General features: G+C 38.2%; 1 protein-coding gene across 1 annotated transcript; it reads right to left on the reverse strand.

Annotated features, from left to right (window-relative positions):
- Positions 1-6,935: 6,935 nt before the first annotated feature.
- LOC124868073 (endoplasmic reticulum resident protein 27) lies at positions 6,936-18,665 on the reverse strand. Its single transcript, XM_047364875.1, has 7 exons — positions 18,507-18,665; positions 16,075-16,160; positions 12,914-13,051; positions 12,704-12,820; positions 10,828-10,953; positions 10,423-10,620; positions 6,936-7,043 (listed from the first exon to the last, which is right to left on the reverse strand). Exons 1-7 carry the CDS (start codon positions 18,562-18,564, stop codon positions 7,002-7,004), a joined length of 765 nt encoding a protein of 254 aa, XP_047220831.1. The 5' UTR covers positions 18,565-18,665; the 3' UTR covers positions 6,936-7,001.
- Positions 18,666-20,685: the final 2,020 nt, after the last annotated feature.

Genomic DNA, 20,685 nt, shown 5'->3' on the forward strand with positions numbered 1-20,685 from the left:
TTTCTGTCCCCAGAGTGGAGGTTAATATATACTGTAGTCCAGCTCTGTTGTCAAACCAGACCCACACATTAAACACAACTCTCTGATTGGCTGGAGAATCAAATATCAATGTTTCCGCTTCCACTTGTCATGAACGCTCCCACAAACACCCACACAACCCCTGGCACTGAATCGAAAAACTCATGCATCGTACACAGCCACAAACATTCTTTTCATTTGCCTGTTTGCAGGCTACATGGCAGGGCTTGTACATTTACAATGCCTTGTAAACGTATTCACATTCAAATGGGTTTTTTTCACACTTTGCAATGCTGCAGCCAGAAATTTAAGTGTATTTTGTTGGGATTTTATGAGAATAATTAAGTGGAAGAAAAAGGACAAATGATTTTCATTCTGTAGGATTGGATGAGGAGTGTCTGTGAACATATTTTTTTTCAACTCTTGCCTCAAATTCTAAATTAAATTTTGGTCTGAACTTTGACTTGGTCATTCTAATACGTCTGAGTTACATTGCATTGTAACTCAGATGTATGTTAATGGTCGTTGTCCTGCTGGAAGGTGAACGTCTTCGCCAGTCTCAATTCTTTTGCAACCTCTGACAGGTTTTGTTTTCCAGTATGGTCCTGTTTTTCGCTCCATTCCTTTTTTTCCATTAATTCTGACCAAATTCTCAGTCTCTGTTGAAGAAAAGCATGCCCATAGCATGATGCTGCCACCACAGTGTTTCATGGTGAGGAAAGTGTGTGTTTAAGATGCCACACATACGATTTGATATGTAGGTCAAAACGCTTAATTTTAGTCTAACCTGAGCACCTACTTCCAAATGTTTGATGCCTTCCCTACTTGGGTTATAACAACCTGCAAACATAGTATGAGGTTTTTTTTTTTTTTCAACAGTAACTTTTTTCTTTGTGGAGAGACAGGTTCTCACACCTTAGCTGCAGATGTCTGCAGCTTCTCCAGAGGTAATTTAGTTTATGTGGATGGCCATGTCCTGGTTGGTTTGCAGTTTGCCATACTCTTTCCAGTTAGGTTGTGCATCATGGATTGAGGTGTTTAAAGCTTGGAATCTTGTTTCCTCACCCAACCCTACTTTTAACGTCTCTACAACATTCACCCCGACCAGTCGGCTGTGTTTTTTGGTCTTCATGATGCTGTTTGTTCACTAATGTTCTCAAACAAACATCTGAGGCCTTCACAGAACAGTTGCAATCACACTGAAATGCAATTAAACACAAGTGGACTCTATTTACTAGACAGGTGGCTTTTAAATGGTAAATCATTCCAATTGATTTTATTCAGGGTTTTTCATATAAAGTAAGGAGAAATACAAAATGTACACCAATCTTGTCAGATTTTTGCTTGCAAAAATGTTGAGAACTTGTCAATCATTTTTCTTCCACTTCAAAATCCACTGAAATTTGTGGTTGCAAAGGGACAGAATCTGAATAGATTTATGAGGTTTCAAAACTTTTGCAATGCAATGTGAATACTAACAGTCAACCTGCTAAATTTGAGGAATCACCTTCATGATTCATCAGATTCCCTTTGCACACAGTTATTAGCTAAATAGAATTTGTTAATGCCCAATTGCAGATGTCTCTATAACAGTAATGTAGTCTTTCCTCTCTCAATCATTTTTTGAGGTCAAACCATTATTTTTATATTTATTTTTTCTGACAGTCTAGTACATCTTCTTGAAACCATAGTTTTTATTACTAAGTTATAAGTATTGCAACAACCCCTGCAGGCCTAAAGTGGTGGTGTTACAAGATTTCCATAAAATATCCTTAAGATTTAATTGGATTAGAATCCAATTAAATCCTTAAGATTTAATTGGATTCTAATCAGGGAGACCCAATGGAGTGCTACGTCTTTCACAACTATGTTGCTTTTTGTCCTATCGCTGTTTTGCTGGTACACCCTTTGTCCCAGATGTGATCCCCTACCCCCGCAAACCCCAAACCATAGCCTGAGACAACCACAAGCTACTAATCGAGTGACACAGAACAGCAGTGAGCCTCATTATGCGACAGAGTTTAATTAGAGTGCTGCACAGTCCCTCACAAACCGCAGTCAGCCACTATTTCCAGATCCTACTCAGCCCAGGTCCTGGAGAGATACAGTACAGGGCCACGGCTTACAAACAACAACTGGTGGCCCAACACACTGCCTTGCTTGAGGTATTTCAGTGTATGTGGAGGTATATTTAGGCAGCCCTCATGTGTTGGATGCAAAGCGTTATGCATGCGGCTTTGGCTGCAACTTTCTGTTTGTACGATATGGTTCAAGTGTGGCCTTAGCTGTGGTTTTCTTGATAAAAATAAATATTTGAAGTTTGCAAATTTTGCTTGAATTGTACTGCACTTGTAAAGATCAACAACCATTTATGCTTCATATATAAATATCCTTGAGGACCCCTGATCTGTCAATCTGTCATGTAGGAGACTTAGTCTGCTGCAGAGTGACCTCGGTGTCCGTAATATATGGCAGCCAGCCGTTATTCCTGGTGTCAGTGATTTGTTTTGGACTGTAGGCTGTGTAATTTCAATGTCTGGTTCAGTGTCCATTTTTGTGGATGGGTTTTAGTGTTTGTGAGGGGACAAAGCTGCAAAAAACAATTGCCATAATGTCCCTGAAGAGACAGGAAATACAGTGTCTGGGGCTTTTCTTCCTTGGCATAGTCTCTCCTGTGGTGCTCGGCAACAGGCAGTACTCATTTTCTGTTTTTCCAGGTTGCTGCCTGCCCATGCATGTCAACTGGAAAAACAAACTATGGAATAGATCCTGTGCCATGAATTGTCTCTTTGTCACACAGAGCATTCTGATTTCCTTTATAGGAGATCATCCCACAAGTGGACTATCTCAGAAAATATAACAATCAGAAGCAGAATTAATGTGCTCTTAAGACACAATTTTTATTGATTTGATCTTACTTTAGCTTAAAAAGTATTTATATATTCTGATTGGAAGTCAAATCTCCATACCCTCAGCGCTGTTGAAACCTGTTAGAGGCTGCAGAACACTTGAGACTAGGGAAGAGGTTCTCTTCCAGCAAGATAATAACTCTAAACATGCAGCCTGAACTACAATTGAATGATTTTTATCAGCATTTGGTGTTAGAAAAACCTAGTTAACGTCCAGACCTAAATTCAATAAAAATGTGTGGCAAGACTTAAAAATTGATGCTTACAGATGCTCTCCATCCAATCTGATGGAGCTAGTTATTCTGTAAAGAACAATGGACCAAAAATTACGTCTCCCTATCTACTCCAATCATTTTTCAAACATACTACAAAACACAGCCTTAATTGCAGTAATAGGTTGTTTGACCAGGAATTGACTCAGAGGGGATGAGAATACATTGAATACACTTAAATTTGTGGTTGTAATGTAAAAGAAAATGTGAAAAGTTCACATTATATAAATGCTTTTCATAAAATAAATCATAAATAAGTTGACTTCAGAAATTGTGTTACTCAGAGTAACACCTTTAAGTTTATATCTCTCAGATCTTTGACTGGGCTCTTCTATAGATTTCATTTCACAGCACTTTAAGCACTACTTGGCACAATGCAAACTTCACACCTGAATAAGTGGGACATTTTACATTAATTATGCCACTGAAAGAACAGCTCAAACTTCAATATTTCCATCTCAATGTGTCACAGGTTATGTAGCTGAAAATATATTTTTTTAATGTCATTCAACAATGTTATATTTTTTGTTGTCTAGGTGGTGCATAGAAAGCAATGTAGGCTTTATTGATAGGTGACAAACTATTCAGGGAAAACCTGATCTGATTCAGAGGAATAACATTCAGTCTTTCAAGTTTGCAAAAATTACATCTGATTTCTAGAAATACAGCTGAATTAAAAAGTCCTCTGGAACACTAACTATTAAGAGTGCAGACAAGGAAGCAGAGCTGTACTTTACAACACCTTTCTGTAACTTCTTCACCCGCCAATTGCCCCATTGGAACAGTGTCTGCCTGACCATTACCCCATTTAAATCAATTCAAATATTCAAAAGCTGAGATTCATGGAAATGTCAGAAAAATACCATAACAATAAAGTTAATCAGTTAAAGATGGTTATTTGATCATGAAACTTTGTTCATCAATGACTTTGTTAGTTAATGATTTGATTAGTATTTATTCTACTTTACATAAACATCACCACAGCAGGCGGATAAAATTAATTATAGGAGTCAGCTCCTTTCAATTGCCTAATATAATTTAATTATATTTTTATTTTTCATTTTACCTTTAGTTATACAGGTAAATAATACTGAGATCTCAGATTAAGTGCTAAATAAAAAATAAATATATTGGTCGGTTTTTATGTTTATATGAAGGTTGAAAGAGAGAGGCTTCAAGGCTAAATGTAGACTTCAGTGCTATCAACACGCAACTGTTTTTAAACAATCTTTACAAATCTTTACAAATCTACACACTCCTGTCTTGTGCTAAATTGTTGCATAGAGTGTGAACAATTCAAAGAACTTCCCTACAACTCTACCTATTTTGATCGTTTTTTTTTATTCTTATTGAGTTTAATGAAGGACTACCCCCAAGATAAGGTTTTATTTCAATAGAACTCAATCCAATAATGCTGTAACAAATTTTAAGGAATCTATTCCATTAAACATTTCCTCAGTATTACAGCGTAAGTTTTGCTGATTGTGTAATAGCTTCAATTTGTGTAACACTCCACACTAAAAAAGAGGGAATCCATGAAAAGAGACTGCATTATGTCATTAATAGAGCTTCTTTAACACACACATCTAAGAAGCTAGGAGAAAAAAATGACAATGAATTTGTTGGAGTTTAATTCAAGCTGGAAAAATAGTTTATTATTGGGGAAAAAAAAACATTGCAAAGCTCAAAGAGCAAATAACTCAACAATAGACCAAAACAGTATGTTTTAGTATGTTTTGAATATGTTTCTTTGCATTAGAGATAAACATATACAGATCTCATTTCCTTATTGGCATTTTAATAAACTGTGAATGCAAAAACAATATTTAGGCAATAGGGTCATAAAAACAAAGGGCAAAAATGAGGTATTTAAGTATGATACTTTTCATTACTTTCATTAGATTTTATTTTAACATCCTTACATCCTTACACAATGAGAGCCATTATCCACAAATGGAGAAAACATGGGACATAAGCAAACCTTCATAGGAGTGGCTACCTACCAAAATCCCGACAAGAGCGCATCGACAACTCATCCAGAAGGTCACAAAAGAACACAGAACATCATCTTAAGGTCGGCTGGTCTCACTTGCAAGGTAAGTGTTCATGATTCAACAAAAATAATAAGAAAGAAAACTGCACCTGTGGGTGAGTTTCAAGGAAAAAACCTCTGCTGACCAAAACAAACACAAACGTCCGTCTTACATTTGCAAAAAAACATCTTCATGATCCCAAGACTTTTGGGAAACATTATGTGTGGACGCCTGAGACAAAAAACAGAACTTGAACTTTCTGGAAGGTGTACATTCCATACCATTTGGCATATGACTATCACAAAATTTCAGCAAAATCTATCGTATTACTAGTCGAGCATAGTGATGTGATGGTCCAGGGTGGTTTTGGAGTGGCCTAGTCAAACAGTAAAACTATTTTGCAATTGTGTGCAAATGAAGAAGACATTGCCAGTTTTCATAAACACTTGATGGTAGGTGTTGCAAAATGTTATTAGGTTTAGGTGACAATAACTTTCCATGGGACCACGTTGGTTTAGATAGCTTTTTCGCTTTGTAAATGAAATTCTCAAAACTTTTTCACTCAGGTTATCTTTGTTTGAGTTTAACATTTGTTTAATGTGACACATTTACATGTGGCAGGAAAAACAAAAACAGACAATCTGTAAGGTGGGAATGTTTATTATAGCACTGTAGTAACAGAAATACATTAATAATTAAATAAAATGTTAAAAATAAATAAAAATAAATAATTTGTGGTGTTTTTTAATTGCTGCCAAAAGAGTTCATAAACTTAAAACATTGGAATAGTTTTCCTTCGCCTTCGCCTTGGTGGGTTTGGTTAAAAAACCAAACCCACACCATCAAGTCTGTTCCCTGTGACCCCTCTCAGCTTTACATTTGTTTTCTCTGTCAGCTGCCTCACTTGCAGCCACAAACTAAGTCAGATGGCAGGCGTTGCTTACTGCATATTTCCATCTGGGCTCTGAGAAACGGTCACCTGTCAGGCTTCCCCGATTCCGCCGGATGTATCCGCTTGGCATAGCAGCACCACTAATTATACTGATCCCAGTCTGGGCCTTGAAATTCCCATCTTGCTTGATTGAATATTTTTGGGACAGGCCCAAACTTTTCTTCTCTCTTGATGTCTACAGCCCATCTGTTGTTCTTTTACTGAGCTTCTACAGCTTTTACAGCGAAATAATCATACTTTTAATCCACATTTAGAGAGCCACATATGTTCTCAAGTCAAATATAGAGTTGATTTTAATTTAGATGTCCTATTTCTTCAATGTGTGTATTTGCTACAAATGTGGCTGCTTAGCATTTTTATTGAGGATTTTGAAGTTGGCTTGGATTGTGATGTTCCTATTTTTTGCATACTTTACTATGCAGAATGATTATAACTGTCAATAACAACTCTGCCTTGACTTCTTCACTTCCCCAATTCCTATCTTCCTAGTCTACTTTCTGTCAGTCTCCCTGAGGTTGGTGTGTTGTGGTTTGGACGCCAACATTTGCAGACAGAATACGAAACTGCGCCACATCATTGCAACTTGTGGCCAGTGACCTGTGGTTGCCTAACCAGACCACAGACTGGCTCACACTTGTGTAAACAGACAAAACCTAACATGCACCACCAAACAGGTGAATGTAAACAAGATTCTTTCTCACCATATTACCTGCGCTGAAGAAAGGAAATCACATGACAGGAGAGTCAGATGTTCGGTTTTTCATGTATTTGTTTTTATTTTGATGTTTATTAAATTGGTTACAGTTTCTAATGTGTCTTACAGCTCTGTTTTAGCCTCTTCTCCGGCCTGCTTCACGTTCTGAAAAATAGAAAATTTTAAGGAGTGAATTACCGTAAAAAATATTGTATGAGCACAATACAGGACTGTGTTTTTTAATTTACATATATATGGAAATCTACATGATAGCAAATTACAGTTAAAGCACCACTACTAAATCTCTTCACCCGAAGGAAGAGAGGGTGAGGAGATTAATTAGTGGGCTGAGCTGTCCATCGATCACCACCTGTGATCTAGCCATAAGGTCTGCGGTGTGTGTCACGGCAGCATTCCCAAAACCCATTGGTGGACGCCAGCAGTAAGGGGTGCTGTCAAGCCTTAAGAAGGAGTTCTATCAGGCCTGGTTGGCAGGCCTCCTGAGGCAGCCGACGGGTACCGTGAGGCCAAGCGTGCCATGGCCCTGGCACTAGCAGAGGTAAAAATCTATGGCCTGGGAGGAGTTCAGTGAGGCCATGGAGAAGAACTATCGGTCGGCCACAAAGTGATTCTAGCAAACCGTCCTGTGCCTCAGGAGAGAGAAGCAGTGCTTCACCAACAGTTTTTACAGTGGGGGTGGGGAGCTGCTGACCTCGATGAGGGATATCATCTGGCAGTGGAAGGAGTGCTTCGAGGTTCTCCTCAACCCTGCCGTCACGCCTTCCCTGGTGGAAGCAGAGACTGAGGACTCAAAGGTGGACTCATTCATTACCCAGGCCGAAGTCACCGCCGAAGGTGGTCAAAAAGCTCAGCTCAGGTACCTAAGGTCTATGTATGCTGTGGCACTGTCTTGGCTGACACACCTTCAGCATCACGTGCCAGTCGGGGACAGCGCCTCTGGACAGGCAGACCAGGGTGGTGGTCCCTATTCACAAGAATGGTGTTTTCCAACTACATGGGGATCATGCTCCTCACTCTCCCTGGGAAGTGCTTTATGGACCTGGAGAAGGCATGGTACCCTGGTCCCCTCATGGAGCCCTGTGGGGGGCTCTCCAGGAGTACGGAGCTAAGGTCCAGAGGGGGTCTAGTTTGGGGATAAATGGATTTCGTCTCTCCAAGGGTGGCTTGCCATTTCCGTGTTGGTGGTGTTCATGCCTCAAGTTTAGAAGTTCAAGTATCTCGGGATCTTGTTTACGAGTGAGGAGAGAATGAAGCAGAAGGTTGGTAGACAGATTGTTGCCAGCGCTACAGTAATACGGACCCTTCACTGGTCTGTTGTGGTGAAGAAAGAGTTGAGCCGAAAGGTGAAGCAATCAATTTCCCAACCGGTCTACATTCCTACACTCACCTATGGGCATGAACTTTGGGTCATTAGCAAAAGAACGGGATTCCAGATACAAGTGGCTGAAATGAGCTTCCTCCGCAGGGTAATCAGGCAACCCACTAAAAATAGAGCAATGAGCTCGGCCATCTGGGAGGAGGTGAGAGTAGAGCAGCTGCTCCTCCACATCGAGAGGAGTCAGCTAAGGTGGCTCAGGCATCTGTTCCGGATGCCCCCCTGGACACCTCCCTCTGGAGGTGTTCGAGGCACATCACACCTGGAGAAGGCCAGAGACATGCTGGAGGGACTATGTCTCTTGGCTGGCCTAGGAATACCTCAAGCTTCATGAACTTTGACATTTTCGTACATTAAAACCACAAACCTCAATGGTATTGAACAGGTTTTCTCTTTAAAGGCCATCACAGTGTATTGAATTACTGTGTAGTGGAAGGAAAGTATCTAATTTTACAAATAAAAATTTTTGGGGACCCAAACATGTAGGGGAAGGTGCTCTGGTCAGATGAGACTTTGGAAAGTAAGTGTAGACTTGTTAGTTCAACAGTATATGTCCCTATTAAGTCCTTAAATCCTATTAATTTTCTTGAAAACACAAATTTAAAGGGGCTGCACAGTGGCACAGTTGGTAGCACTGTTGCCTTGCAGCAAGAAGGTCCTGGATTCGATTCCCAGCTGGGGGTCTTTCTGCATGGAGTTTGCATGTTCTCCCTGTGCATGTGTGGGTTCTCAGTAGGTACTCCGGCTTCCTCCCACAGTCCAAAGACCTGCCTGTTAGGTTAATTAGTCACTCTAAATTGCCCTTAGGTGTATGAATGAGTGTGTGCTTGGTTGTTTGTGTGTTGCCCTGTGATGGACTGGCGACCTGTCCAGGGTGTACTCTGCCTCTCGCCCATAGACTGCTGGAGATAAGCACCAGCTCCTCCGTGACCCACTATGGAATAAGTGGTAGAAAATGACTGACTGACTGAAAATTTAAAGGAAGCAATGTTGTGCTAGCTATTGTATTGTACCTAATTGTATTTAATGTGATGAATTCTGATTAGACTAGATAGATAGATAGATAGATAGATAGATAGATAGATAGATAGATAGATAGATAGATAGATAGATAGATAGATAGATAGATAGATAGATAGATAGATAGATAGATAGATAGATAGATAGATAGATAGATAGATAGATAGATAGATAGATAGATAGATAGGTAGGTAGATAGATAGATAGATAGATAGATAGATAGATAGATAGATAGATAGATAGATAGATAGATAGATAGATAGATAGATAGATAGATAGATAGATAGATAGATAGATAGATAGATAGATAGATAGATAGATAGATAGATAGATAGATAGATAGATAGATAGATAGATAGATAGATAGATAGATAGATAGATAGATAGATAGATAGATAGATAGATAGATAGATAGATAGATAGATAGATAGATAGATAGATAGATAGATAGATAGATAGATAGATAGATAGATAGATAGATAGATAGATAGATAGATAGATAGATAGATAGATAGATAGATAGATAGATAGATAGATAGATAGATAGATAGATAGATAGATAGATAGATAGATAGATAGATAGATAGATAGATAGATAGATAGATAGATAGATAGATAGATAGATAGATAGATAGATAGATAGATAGATAGATAGATAGATAGATAGATAGATAGAGCATAAAAAACACATGTAGATCAAGAAACATCAGTATGATATGAAACGGGCTTTAATGTCTGGGTTGTAATGAATTAAACCACATGAATTTGATTCCATACAGTTTGATAGAAAATTGACCTGTTTGTGTTTTAAGGTGCCTTAAAATTACATTTGTTGTGAATTGAAACTATATTAAACAAGTGAATTGACTTGTCATGCAATAGGTAATCTTCCAACAATCCTTCTTTCTACCACAGAGCCTAACATTATAGTTCAGGATATGTAAAGTGATGTTCTTTTAGGAGGTAATGAACAGTTAAAATCCTATCCAGTGTGGATTTAACCTCCAAGTAATGCATTCCAGCACTGTCACTGGTTTTTGTCTCTTCACTATATAAAACTGTATAAAAGTTTCATATCTTGATGACTTCAATAACACAGCAAGAGACCAATTTCAGAATATAACTCACCTTTAGTTCTCCCTGTAAGAAAGATTGACAGAAGTCCCGCACACGCTCTGTGGAAATTTCTCCTTCAGGTAGGAGCCACTTCCTGTCAGAATCCCCATCATATATCCCAACTCGAGGTAGGTCTGTTGACTTCAGGCCAAAGTAGTTGAGTGACTTGAAATTGGACTTCACACCTCCATTGATAAGGACGAATAAGAACTAGAACAAAGAGGCTTAATTACATTATGACATCAGAGGTTGGATATCTTCATTTATCTGGAACAGAATGTCAATAAAGCCTACTGGGATTCTACTTTTACTTTAATTTACGTAACAATTCTGTTTGAACTTGCTGGACATCTATAATGTAAAGTTTTATCTGAATCTATTTTTCTCAAGGAGAATTTATTTCAGGACTATCTTCACCTTGCCAGTGAACTCAGGAGCCAGAGCTCCCAATCGCTTCTTGAGCTTAGTATAGTCTTTACTCCCCCTGTTGGCAAAGATGACAAGGTGTGTCTTCACCTCTGAATTGAACAGGCCCACAGCTGTCTGAGAAAATAAGAGAAAGGCAATTAAACATCATAAGACTGTTAAGATGGCAGACATACTATTTCCACTTGTATAGATCTTCTTTTTAAGACCTCTAACTTGACCAGATCTCCTGCAGTGCTTGAAAAAGTATGGAATTAAAATGTTTATTGTGGCACACCAATGTACTCAGCGCCCTTTACTCTGATATTTCTAAAGAAAATTGATTGCAACTAATTAGTTCAGAAGTTCCCTGATGACTAAATAGAGTACACCTGTATGTGGCTTAATCTTACTATAAATCCAGCTGTTCTGTGAAGGCCTCAGATGTTTGTTAGAGAACATCAGTGACAAACTGCACCATGAAACTTTGAACATCTCACTGAGCACTGTTCAACTGATCATCCAAGACATGGCTGTCCACCTAAACTGATAGAGATGGCAAGGAGAGCAGTAATGAGCGAAATAGCCAGGAGGCCCATGGTAGCACTGGAGGAGCTGCTGTGATTCACGCCTCAGTTGGAAGAATGTATTTGGCATAATCTTTGCCGAGGACACTGCAAAAATGTAGAAGATACTCTGGTCGGATGAGACCAAAACTGTATTTTTTTGGTCCACTGGAAAAACCTTGTGTGGTTGAAAACATTGCAGATGAAACGGTGGTCCAACAAAGTGCTGACTCTGCGGGGCTGAATTTAAATGAGTGATCCACTTTACAGACTTTTTTTTTTTCAAACAGATTTTAAAATCCTATATCATCGTCACAAATATTTGATGCTTCGCATTGGTCTATCAATAAAGTTTCTGTAAAATAAAGTTCATGGTCATACATGAAAAAAATCTGAAAAATGTACAAGTGGTATTAATACTTTTGCATGGCACTGTACATATGTGTTTTAGATTTTGAACTAATTAATTGTTTCCTTTATCTTATTTACTATTTGGTGTTTTATTGTGAACACAAATCTGTCAGATAAAGGCAAGAAAAATGCAACAATGAAGTAACGTTAGCAAAAGCCCTTTTCTGAACTAACAAAGTGGGTGGACTTAAACCCACCACTAATGTTGTGAAAATAATTGATATTTCGATATAATCGATATTATAAAATATATATTTTTTAAAGATAAGAAGAATTGAAATAACCAACACAGCCCTCCTCCATTAAGTGCTATTTAGTTGTAAAGGAATCAGTGGCTAATGTGGCAAATAATAAAACGAGCAGTCTATGCATTGACATAAGTTAAATCCCAGACGGAAACTGGCAAATATGACAGAGACTAGTCAGAACTCATGGCAACCAACCTTACTGGCTGTAGTTGATCACCAATTAAATTATCAAGTAAAATTACAACAAACACTGTTACTAAAAATGGCTTCTGCTAAATACATTTGGGCATCCATGTTTACACAGTAAATAATCTATTTTAGAACCAAATAGAATAATCCCTTATTTGTCTCTTGGTTGGAAATATTTCAGTGTATCAGCAGCAGATTGACAGATAAATGGAAGCACACAGATACACACTAAAATCAGCAACAGAGTAGTGACACTTATAACTTTTAAGGAGACTGAAATAACTACTTATTAGTTTTGGGTTATTTAAGAAAAAAACTTTTTCGACTGTAATTGGATATATTTTCTGATCTTCAGAAAGAACACACTGCCTTGATAATAGGTTGCAGCTGTATCGAAACGGGTATCGAATATCCAGCATTTTCTTAGTATCGGTACTAAATTATAAATTTTTGTATTGGTACAACCCTACTCACCACTTGGTTGTACTCTGTGATGTATCGGACCTCGTTGGTGGTGATGAAGTTCACAAGTCCATCAGCGTCTAACTTCTTGGCCATAGCAAGAACCAGGTTCTCCTCATGGTTATCTACCTGGATCACAGAACATAAATCATCACCCTCACAAAACCCACAGTAGCCCTAATATTTAAGACATGCATAAAATCTTTAAATGGTGTGAAGTACTTTTCTGAAGAGGGTGATGGTGTCTGAAGAGATGTTGAAGTCAACCCACACTTCCTTCACTGTGCACATAGCTGCAGGGACAGACTTGACTTCCTGTGAAGCTGCCAGAAGTTCCTTATAGCCAAGACTCTCCTCATTCTAAAAAAAAAAAAAATATATATATATATATATATCACACTATCTATACTCATTTCTTCAAAAGTATTTCTTAATGATATATTGCGACTCCTTCTTGGCCACTACTTCTGATCCTCTTCCATGAAATTGTAATCATCCTTACATAAATCTTATGTAACCTGACCAATACTGTCTGTGGTTGCAGGGAACACCAGGGACTGCTGGTGGGAAAAGAAATGGAAAAGTAAAAGAGAAAAATGGAGGCTGCCTCAAAGAGTGGTGAATCATCGCTATTTTTGAGACAGTTTTATGAGCTCTGGCAATCTGATTTTTCATTTTCAAGCCTCCATGTGATCATTCTCCGTGAGTCACTGCTCCAATATTTTGGTCTCATGTTGCCTCCAGCATCCAGCTCTGTGCTATCCTCATATGCTCTCTCTCCTCCACTCCCCTTCCTGATGAACCTCCTCCCTGCACACTTACAGTTGTGGACATGAAAGTCTGCAGAGCCAGTCCCACAAGTCTTAGTTTGTATTTCCTGTTAGGCCTGGCATCTTCCCTCGAATGCAGAGTCTGGCCAAAGAAGGTGGGACAGAAGGCTACTGTCTGTTCTCTGCCAAAGGTGTGGTGACAGGAAGTATATCATTCTTCAAAATCTATTTGTGACAGACTCCAACTCCTGAATCAACAGTAGTATAGTTTTAATAGGAGTATGTTACATATTCAGTATCTAGGGATACATCTACCAAAGGAACAGTCCTCTCTTTTGCCATAAACTACAAAAACATCAGTTAGACAGTTGGAATTTGCATCCCTTGGACACAAAATAAGGGCGATTAAAATGTTCTCAAACTATTGTATTTTTTTACAGTTCTGCCAGTGGAGGTTGCATTGAAACAGTTGAAAATGGGACAAATGTATATATCTAGATTTGTCTGGAAAACAAAAAGACCATGCATAAAATTGCCTAGGGACAGCGGTGGTGTGACAGTGCCTTGCCTTAGGCTATATTACATTGTACTTTGGTATAAGGAATGGTTTGAGGCCAAATGGAAGGGGCTGGCATAATCTTTGAGTGAAATTCCAATACAGTCTGTTCTTGGCTGTGTGTAGATGCTGCCAAAGCAGACACGCAACTAGAGAACCTATGTGTAAATTCAATTATCAAAAGATGGTAATTAGAAAAGAAATCTCAACTACACAGACAGGTTAGGATTTTTGACTTGGCCCTTGTGTGATACAAACTTCCAACCATCCAAACATGACTTTAGATTTAGACGATGGACCCACCTTGGGATAACTGTCCTTTGCTAGACACTCTCAAATGGACAAATAGAAATAGATTAGACCTAAGAACAGGATGTCTTTAAGTACCTTCAACTCCGTCACTATGTTGTAAAAGGAATACAATGCCCTCAGGGGGCTAATCCTTTAAAGCTAATTTAAATATTCATGACATGTATAAAGGATCACATAATAACAATACTAATAATAATAATAATAATGTTACGTATGCTCATGTTAAGCATCAGTGGGAAAGAGATATAGAGATGGAGATACCTGAAGAGGTTTGGATGAAGGGATGGAAATCTCAGAGTTGTACAACTAACTCACTTACTTGAAAATACTTTTGTTTGAACATTCTGGTCCATTATTTTAATACACCGGCATGAAAATCAAAGTTGTCCTCAGTTGAATTTCCTTACTGGAAGGAGTGCTACAATTCCAAGCGAATCATGCTCATATATTTTGGTCATGTCAAGTTCTTGTTTGTTTTTGGAAAAAGGTGATAAAACTAATGACCTCAGTGCTTTGTTTTCAAATTAATTTATCTTTTTACACATTGTTTTTTGTTGTTGCCCTAGACTATTTATGGAAATATGATGTGTGTCTTTTTTGGATATTAGCTGCCGCATGTTAAAAAGCCATCAGTAAATGGGAAAAAATGGGACTGTTTTACACATTCGGGGGACTGTATACAGTATGATGCTGATGACTATGTAATGATCTCTGGAAGTACCTCTGCTGTTTGCATGTTCAAAACAACTTCAAAAATAAAGTAAAATAAATTTATTTGTGACAGGAGTATTGTAACGATCCGGTTAAGAAAAACTGCTTTTAAGACTTTACACTCTTCCTCTTTGCCAGTGGTTTAATCATATCTAGCTGTGTTCAAGCTAACATTATGAAAAATTAAGTCCTTATTTAAATGGTGTCTCGGAGCTATCTCGCTAAACTATTCATACCCCTTTATTTTTTCATTTTATGTGATTAACTCAAATTAGTGCATAACTCTATAGTGGAAGGAAAATAATACATGTTTAAATTCAGTAAAATGTATCATGCATACTGGTTTACTTTAGCAGATTTACACTTAAAGACTAAATCTTTTGCCCTCTCATCTTTGTGTAACAGCTCAATCTCAATCAGACTGGATGAAGACCATATCTGAACATCAACTTTCAAATTTTGCAACATATTCTCAGTTTACTTTGGTCTGGATTTTGACTGGGCCATTCTACTACATCCATAAACTTTTATCTAAACTGTTCCATTGAAGCTCTGCCTGTGTGTTAAGGGTCAATGTCATATAAGCCTCCATATATAGTGAACCTCCTTTACCACTGATCCAAGAGGGGGTCTTCAAAGCCTGGGACATCATTTTAAAACCTAGCCCTGTTTTAAACAGCTCCACAACTTTCTTCTTGACCTGTCTGCTGTGTTCCTTAGTCTTCATAATGCAGTTTGTTCACTAATGTTCTCTATCAAGCTTTTGAGGCCTTTACACAACCTCTGGATTGGTACTGAGGTTAGATGACACACAGGTGGACTCTATAAATCTTTGAGGTGCATTCTAAAGGTCAGTTGCTTGCACTGGGCTTTATTTAGGGTTATCACAGTTAAAGGGGTGAATACAAAGATTAGATGTTTTAGGTAACCATTTAAAATGTGTCCTTCACTTTACTAATATGATCAGGTTTTACAGAGGCTGACTCTGTTTACATTCTTCGGTGACTGCCGAAGGCATAATTAATTTCTCTGACCTCCAGGAATCCGATGACCACCACTTCAGCAGAGCTGATGAAGGCCTTAACAGTTTCCGTATCATCCAGTCTTGGTAGGCCGCTTTCTGTGAAAAAAAGACAGATTCATGGCGTTAATGACTTTGTGGCTCTGCTGTCAGTTTCTAAAGCACCGAGGACTCATTGTAATGTTAGCAGCAATGAGAAAGGACAAAGGCACGACAGTGCTTTGGGGTGGATTCTAACATCAGCGGCTTAACAAGCTCACATTAACACAAACTGACAGAGTTTTTAAAAATGTATAGCCTCCTAGATTAAATGTGCTTGCATAAACATTTTTTACTCATCTGAACTCATCTGAAAACGCACTTTTATTCCCTGGCCTTTGGTACAGTCTGAGATTTCTTGTTTTTATTGCTTTTACTTCTGTTTCTATGGCTTTGGTCTTATTGTTGTTTTCAACCCTGTCCTTTTAACTTGTTTTATGTTAATTTGATTTATCTGTGAGACACTTTGTTGCAGCGGTGGTTGTTTTAAAGTGCATTATAAATAAAGTAGTAGTAGTAAATAGGTGTAAACGTAATCAAATGAAACACATGCATTCAGTTCCAAGTTTTGATGCATCACCCCCCTGTGATTGGTTGAGATTACAGTTGTGGCATTCAGGGTACAATCCAGCACAGATTAGAAAAGTGAGTTCATTCTGAATGTAGTCCAGGTGGCGATCACGGTAACTGTTTTTATTTTTTTAGTTTGCTTTGTCTATTTTTGTTGACAGTATTGCTGAGAAGGCTTTTAAATGGACAGTTATATTTAGCCATTGTAATTTTATTAGTTGTCATTGTGCTGCTGGAAATTACATGTTTAAAATGGGGCATTTAGTGAACATTTGAGTTAAACTGTGTGTTGCTTTGTTTTAGTTGTCACTGTGTCTTTTTTTACTCTAAAAATCCTTACAGTGTTTGTCACTGATATTTATTTCTAGCTGTTTCAATTTGTCAACACTTAACTCCAATTTGCTGCCTTTATTCAATTGTTCTTTAAAAATGAACGCCACACTTATGTCTGTTAAGTTTTGTTCCTGCTTTGTTTTTTTTCTTTTAAATTATGCTGGAAACAAATCAAAAAACTAAACAGCAAAAAACATAAGCTTGTAGCCTCCTCAGCTTTGCATTTTAGCCTTTGAACATATTTGTACATAAGTCATATTTAATCGTACTCATACTCGTCGTCTTCCGCTTATCCGGGACCGGGTCGCGGGGGCAGCAGACTCAGCAGAGACGCACAGACGTCCCTCTCTCCAGACACCTCCTCCAGCTCCTCCGGGGGGAGCCCAAGGCGTTCCCAGGCCAGCCGAGAGACATAGTCCCTCCAGCGTGTCCTGGGCCTCCTCCCGGTGGGATGTGCCTGGAACACCTCCCGAGGAAGGCGTCCAGAGGCATCCGGTATAGGTGTCATATTTAATATTTAAGACCAAGTCATATTTAATAATGATTAAATATCAAACGAAAAGAAATACAAGTTACATGTTGGCTTTTGTATTGTCTGTGATTTTATACCTACTGCATCCGCTTCAAGCTGTTTAAAAATCACAGTTTTTTTCTTGTGCAGCAGCTTGAAAAATAATGTATTATAGGCCGTGCAAGTTATTTTTGTTGATCAAACAAAGTAGTTTTTCCCATAAAAATCCAAGTGTGTTTAACCCATTTCAGTGACACCTATTAAAAGAGAGACTGTACTAGCTGCAGCAGCTTCCAGTATGTCATGCCATGTGCTCTGCACTCTATTCTCAAAAATCGCCTGCTGCCCTGGGAGAGGAGAGTAGAGAACAGCTGAAACACAACTCGATAAATTTAAGTCGTAAAAGCAATGTGCTACATTTTTGAAGCAGGAGAACATCCTGTTCTGCAAGTTTTGTCCACACACAAATAACTAGAACTACAACAAAATATGTTGAAGCCTATTAAAACATAAAGTAAACATGCTAACATTAGCAACTTCAGCAAACTGCTCCTAATGAAGCACTGTCAACAGGATCAAGATACAAGTTTGTGTGTTCTCTGGTTGGGACAAAATATCTGTCGCTGACAAGAAAAATCGTTTTGAGAAACTGTAATGTCCAGGACTTCATCAGCAAGTGAGCAAATTGGACACAGTCTCTATACTGATGTGGACCGCATATTTCTGAAGTAGTCTGTTATTTTACAGCATTTGGAAGCTGCAGTGTTATTAAATATATAAACGGTATAGATTTTAATGAAGTAACAGAGTGGGACTCTGTATTGGCAAATGCCTATTCTTCAAAGAGTCAGATCATTATCTCGGACAAATATCCTGTTTGAGACATCCGTATAAGTAATCCCTAACAGCCTATTGCTGTAAGGGTAGCACAAAACTATTCAGTGTGTTAACAGAGTGGCAACACTCTGATGCAGAAAAACAAAGCAATTTACCTTTTCCTGTGGCAATGACAGAGGACATGAGGAGGGTCAGACACAGAGTGATCAGCATGTTTGGACCGATTTAACTCACAGAGAGGAAGAGAAAGCCAACCAAGGAAAGCCAAGGAAACTGCGGCTGTTCTTTTCTGTCCCCTCTGCTCTATCTGTGACAGTTGCCACATGGCAGCCAGCAAGGACTTCAGCAGCTTCGGTGGGTTGTGATTGGTAGTTTTCTGGGAATCAGCCAGGTGCGCTTCAGAAGTTAGACTACCAGCAGTTTTAGACTACGTGTCACTGTGCCAAAGGAGACACGTATGTGTGTGCATGCTTGTTTCCATACCTAACTGTAATGTAACCGTGAGGGAGTCAAAACATATATGATCCGTCCCATTAGTCTTTAATTCTGCGCTGCATCACACATTCATATTCTTTAAATCAGTGTGTTTGAACACTGGTCTTTAAGGCTTGCGTGACCAGTTCAGCACCATGTTTATCCAAAGTGTGGTTCTCTATTTTCACCACAACTGATGGGTGATTACCAGGTTTTTGCTGAACTGCAATCATCTGAATCAGGAGTGTTAAAGCAGGAAAACCTCTAAATCATGCAGGGCAGTGTGGCTTGAGGACCAGGGCTGAAAAACACAGCTTTAAATGTCTCACTTAAATTTGTTAGATGAAGGTAGACATGCAGGATGGTTGCAAACAGCTTTTAAAGATGTTTGTGTGACTTGTAGTTTTCTACTTTCACCACATGATGGAAACATATCCTTTTTATTTACCTTCATGCAAAACAAATCCATGTTTTACTGTACAATCACATATTCATTTTGTTTTAGTTGAAGAGACTTTTAACCCTTTCTTGGAGCACAGTTTAATATTTTATATTTATATTTTGAGCATTAGAAATTGCTATGCAAAATGGATTTAGTTCTACTATTTACAGTATTATATTCACCACTCTGCTTGAAGTTAAATCATAATTTAAGAACTTTTACATCATCCTTAAAACTCCATAAGATCATATGTCCATCGTGTACAGTTACACTGTATAAAACAATAATTTTTCTCACTCTCTGACATATAAATAAGATTACACTTTTCCAGTTTGTCATTTAGGATTGCCAACATTTTTTTGCTTTGCTAAACACCACAATTATAAAAGAGAATTATTGTTCACCACTTTCTTTATATTCAAAGGAAAACATACACTAACATTACTATGCCTTTAAATGATTGGAGAAAGCCCAGATGATGATGTCATGGCTTTGTGGACTTCTGATTATTTCACAACATTTCAGATAATTGGATACACACCTGTAGATGTATTTTAAGGCAACCCTGCAAACACACTGATTCATGGAAATCATGTAAAAACCTAAAGAAATCTGCCAAGATGTCAGAAAGAGAATGGCGGTCCTAAACAAGTGATGTTCCTCCTGGTGTACAATTTCCGGATGCCTGATGGTGCTTTGTTCATCTGTTCAAAGCCTTATATGCAGGTAAAACCATAATGGGAACGTCAAGCCATCAGCAAATAGATAGATTCTGTGTCCTAGAGATGTGTTTTCGTGTGAAAGGTGTGCATTAACCCCAGGACAAAAGCAAAACATTGTGAAGATGCTGGCTGAAGTAGGTAAGAGAGTTAAAACAGGTTCTGAACAAACGTGGGCCGAAAGGCCACTCAGCGAGAAAGAAGTTAGTACTCTAAAAAGAACATAAAAGGCAGTTTGCAAATGCACTCAGAGACTCTGTCTCAACTACATCGGTTATGTGGGCCAAAACCCCAGACTATTGTTAGATGCTAACAAAGGATACCAAAAGCATTTTCATATGGTTTAATGGAGGCAGTACGAGATAACATGGAAATAAATGTATGTAACTTCTGAATTTCAAAAACGTTTTCAAAGATTCTCTCTCTCATTATTCTGATGTTACAGCAAATAGAAATAATGTTAATCCAAACTGACCAAAGGCAGGAAAAGTTTGGTCTGATTAAATATCAAACATTGAGAAAAACTGTTTTGCGTATTTCTACAGCGTATTTAAATATCTGGTTTAAACTGTATCAATTATTATGTGTTGTCACAAGCTCTTTCTTTTGCAGATCAGTATTTCTTAAATTAGCAAGAAAATAACCTAAATGCTGAGCTTTTGTCATCTTTCTGTAAGCTTGATTTGCTTTGTTAGATTT

The sequence above is a fragment of the Girardinichthys multiradiatus genome, chromosome 5 (assembly GCF_021462225.1).
Source record: "Girardinichthys multiradiatus isolate DD_20200921_A chromosome 5, DD_fGirMul_XY1, whole genome shotgun sequence".
Lineage (NCBI taxonomy): Eukaryota > Metazoa > Chordata > Actinopteri > Cyprinodontiformes > Goodeidae > Girardinichthys > Girardinichthys multiradiatus.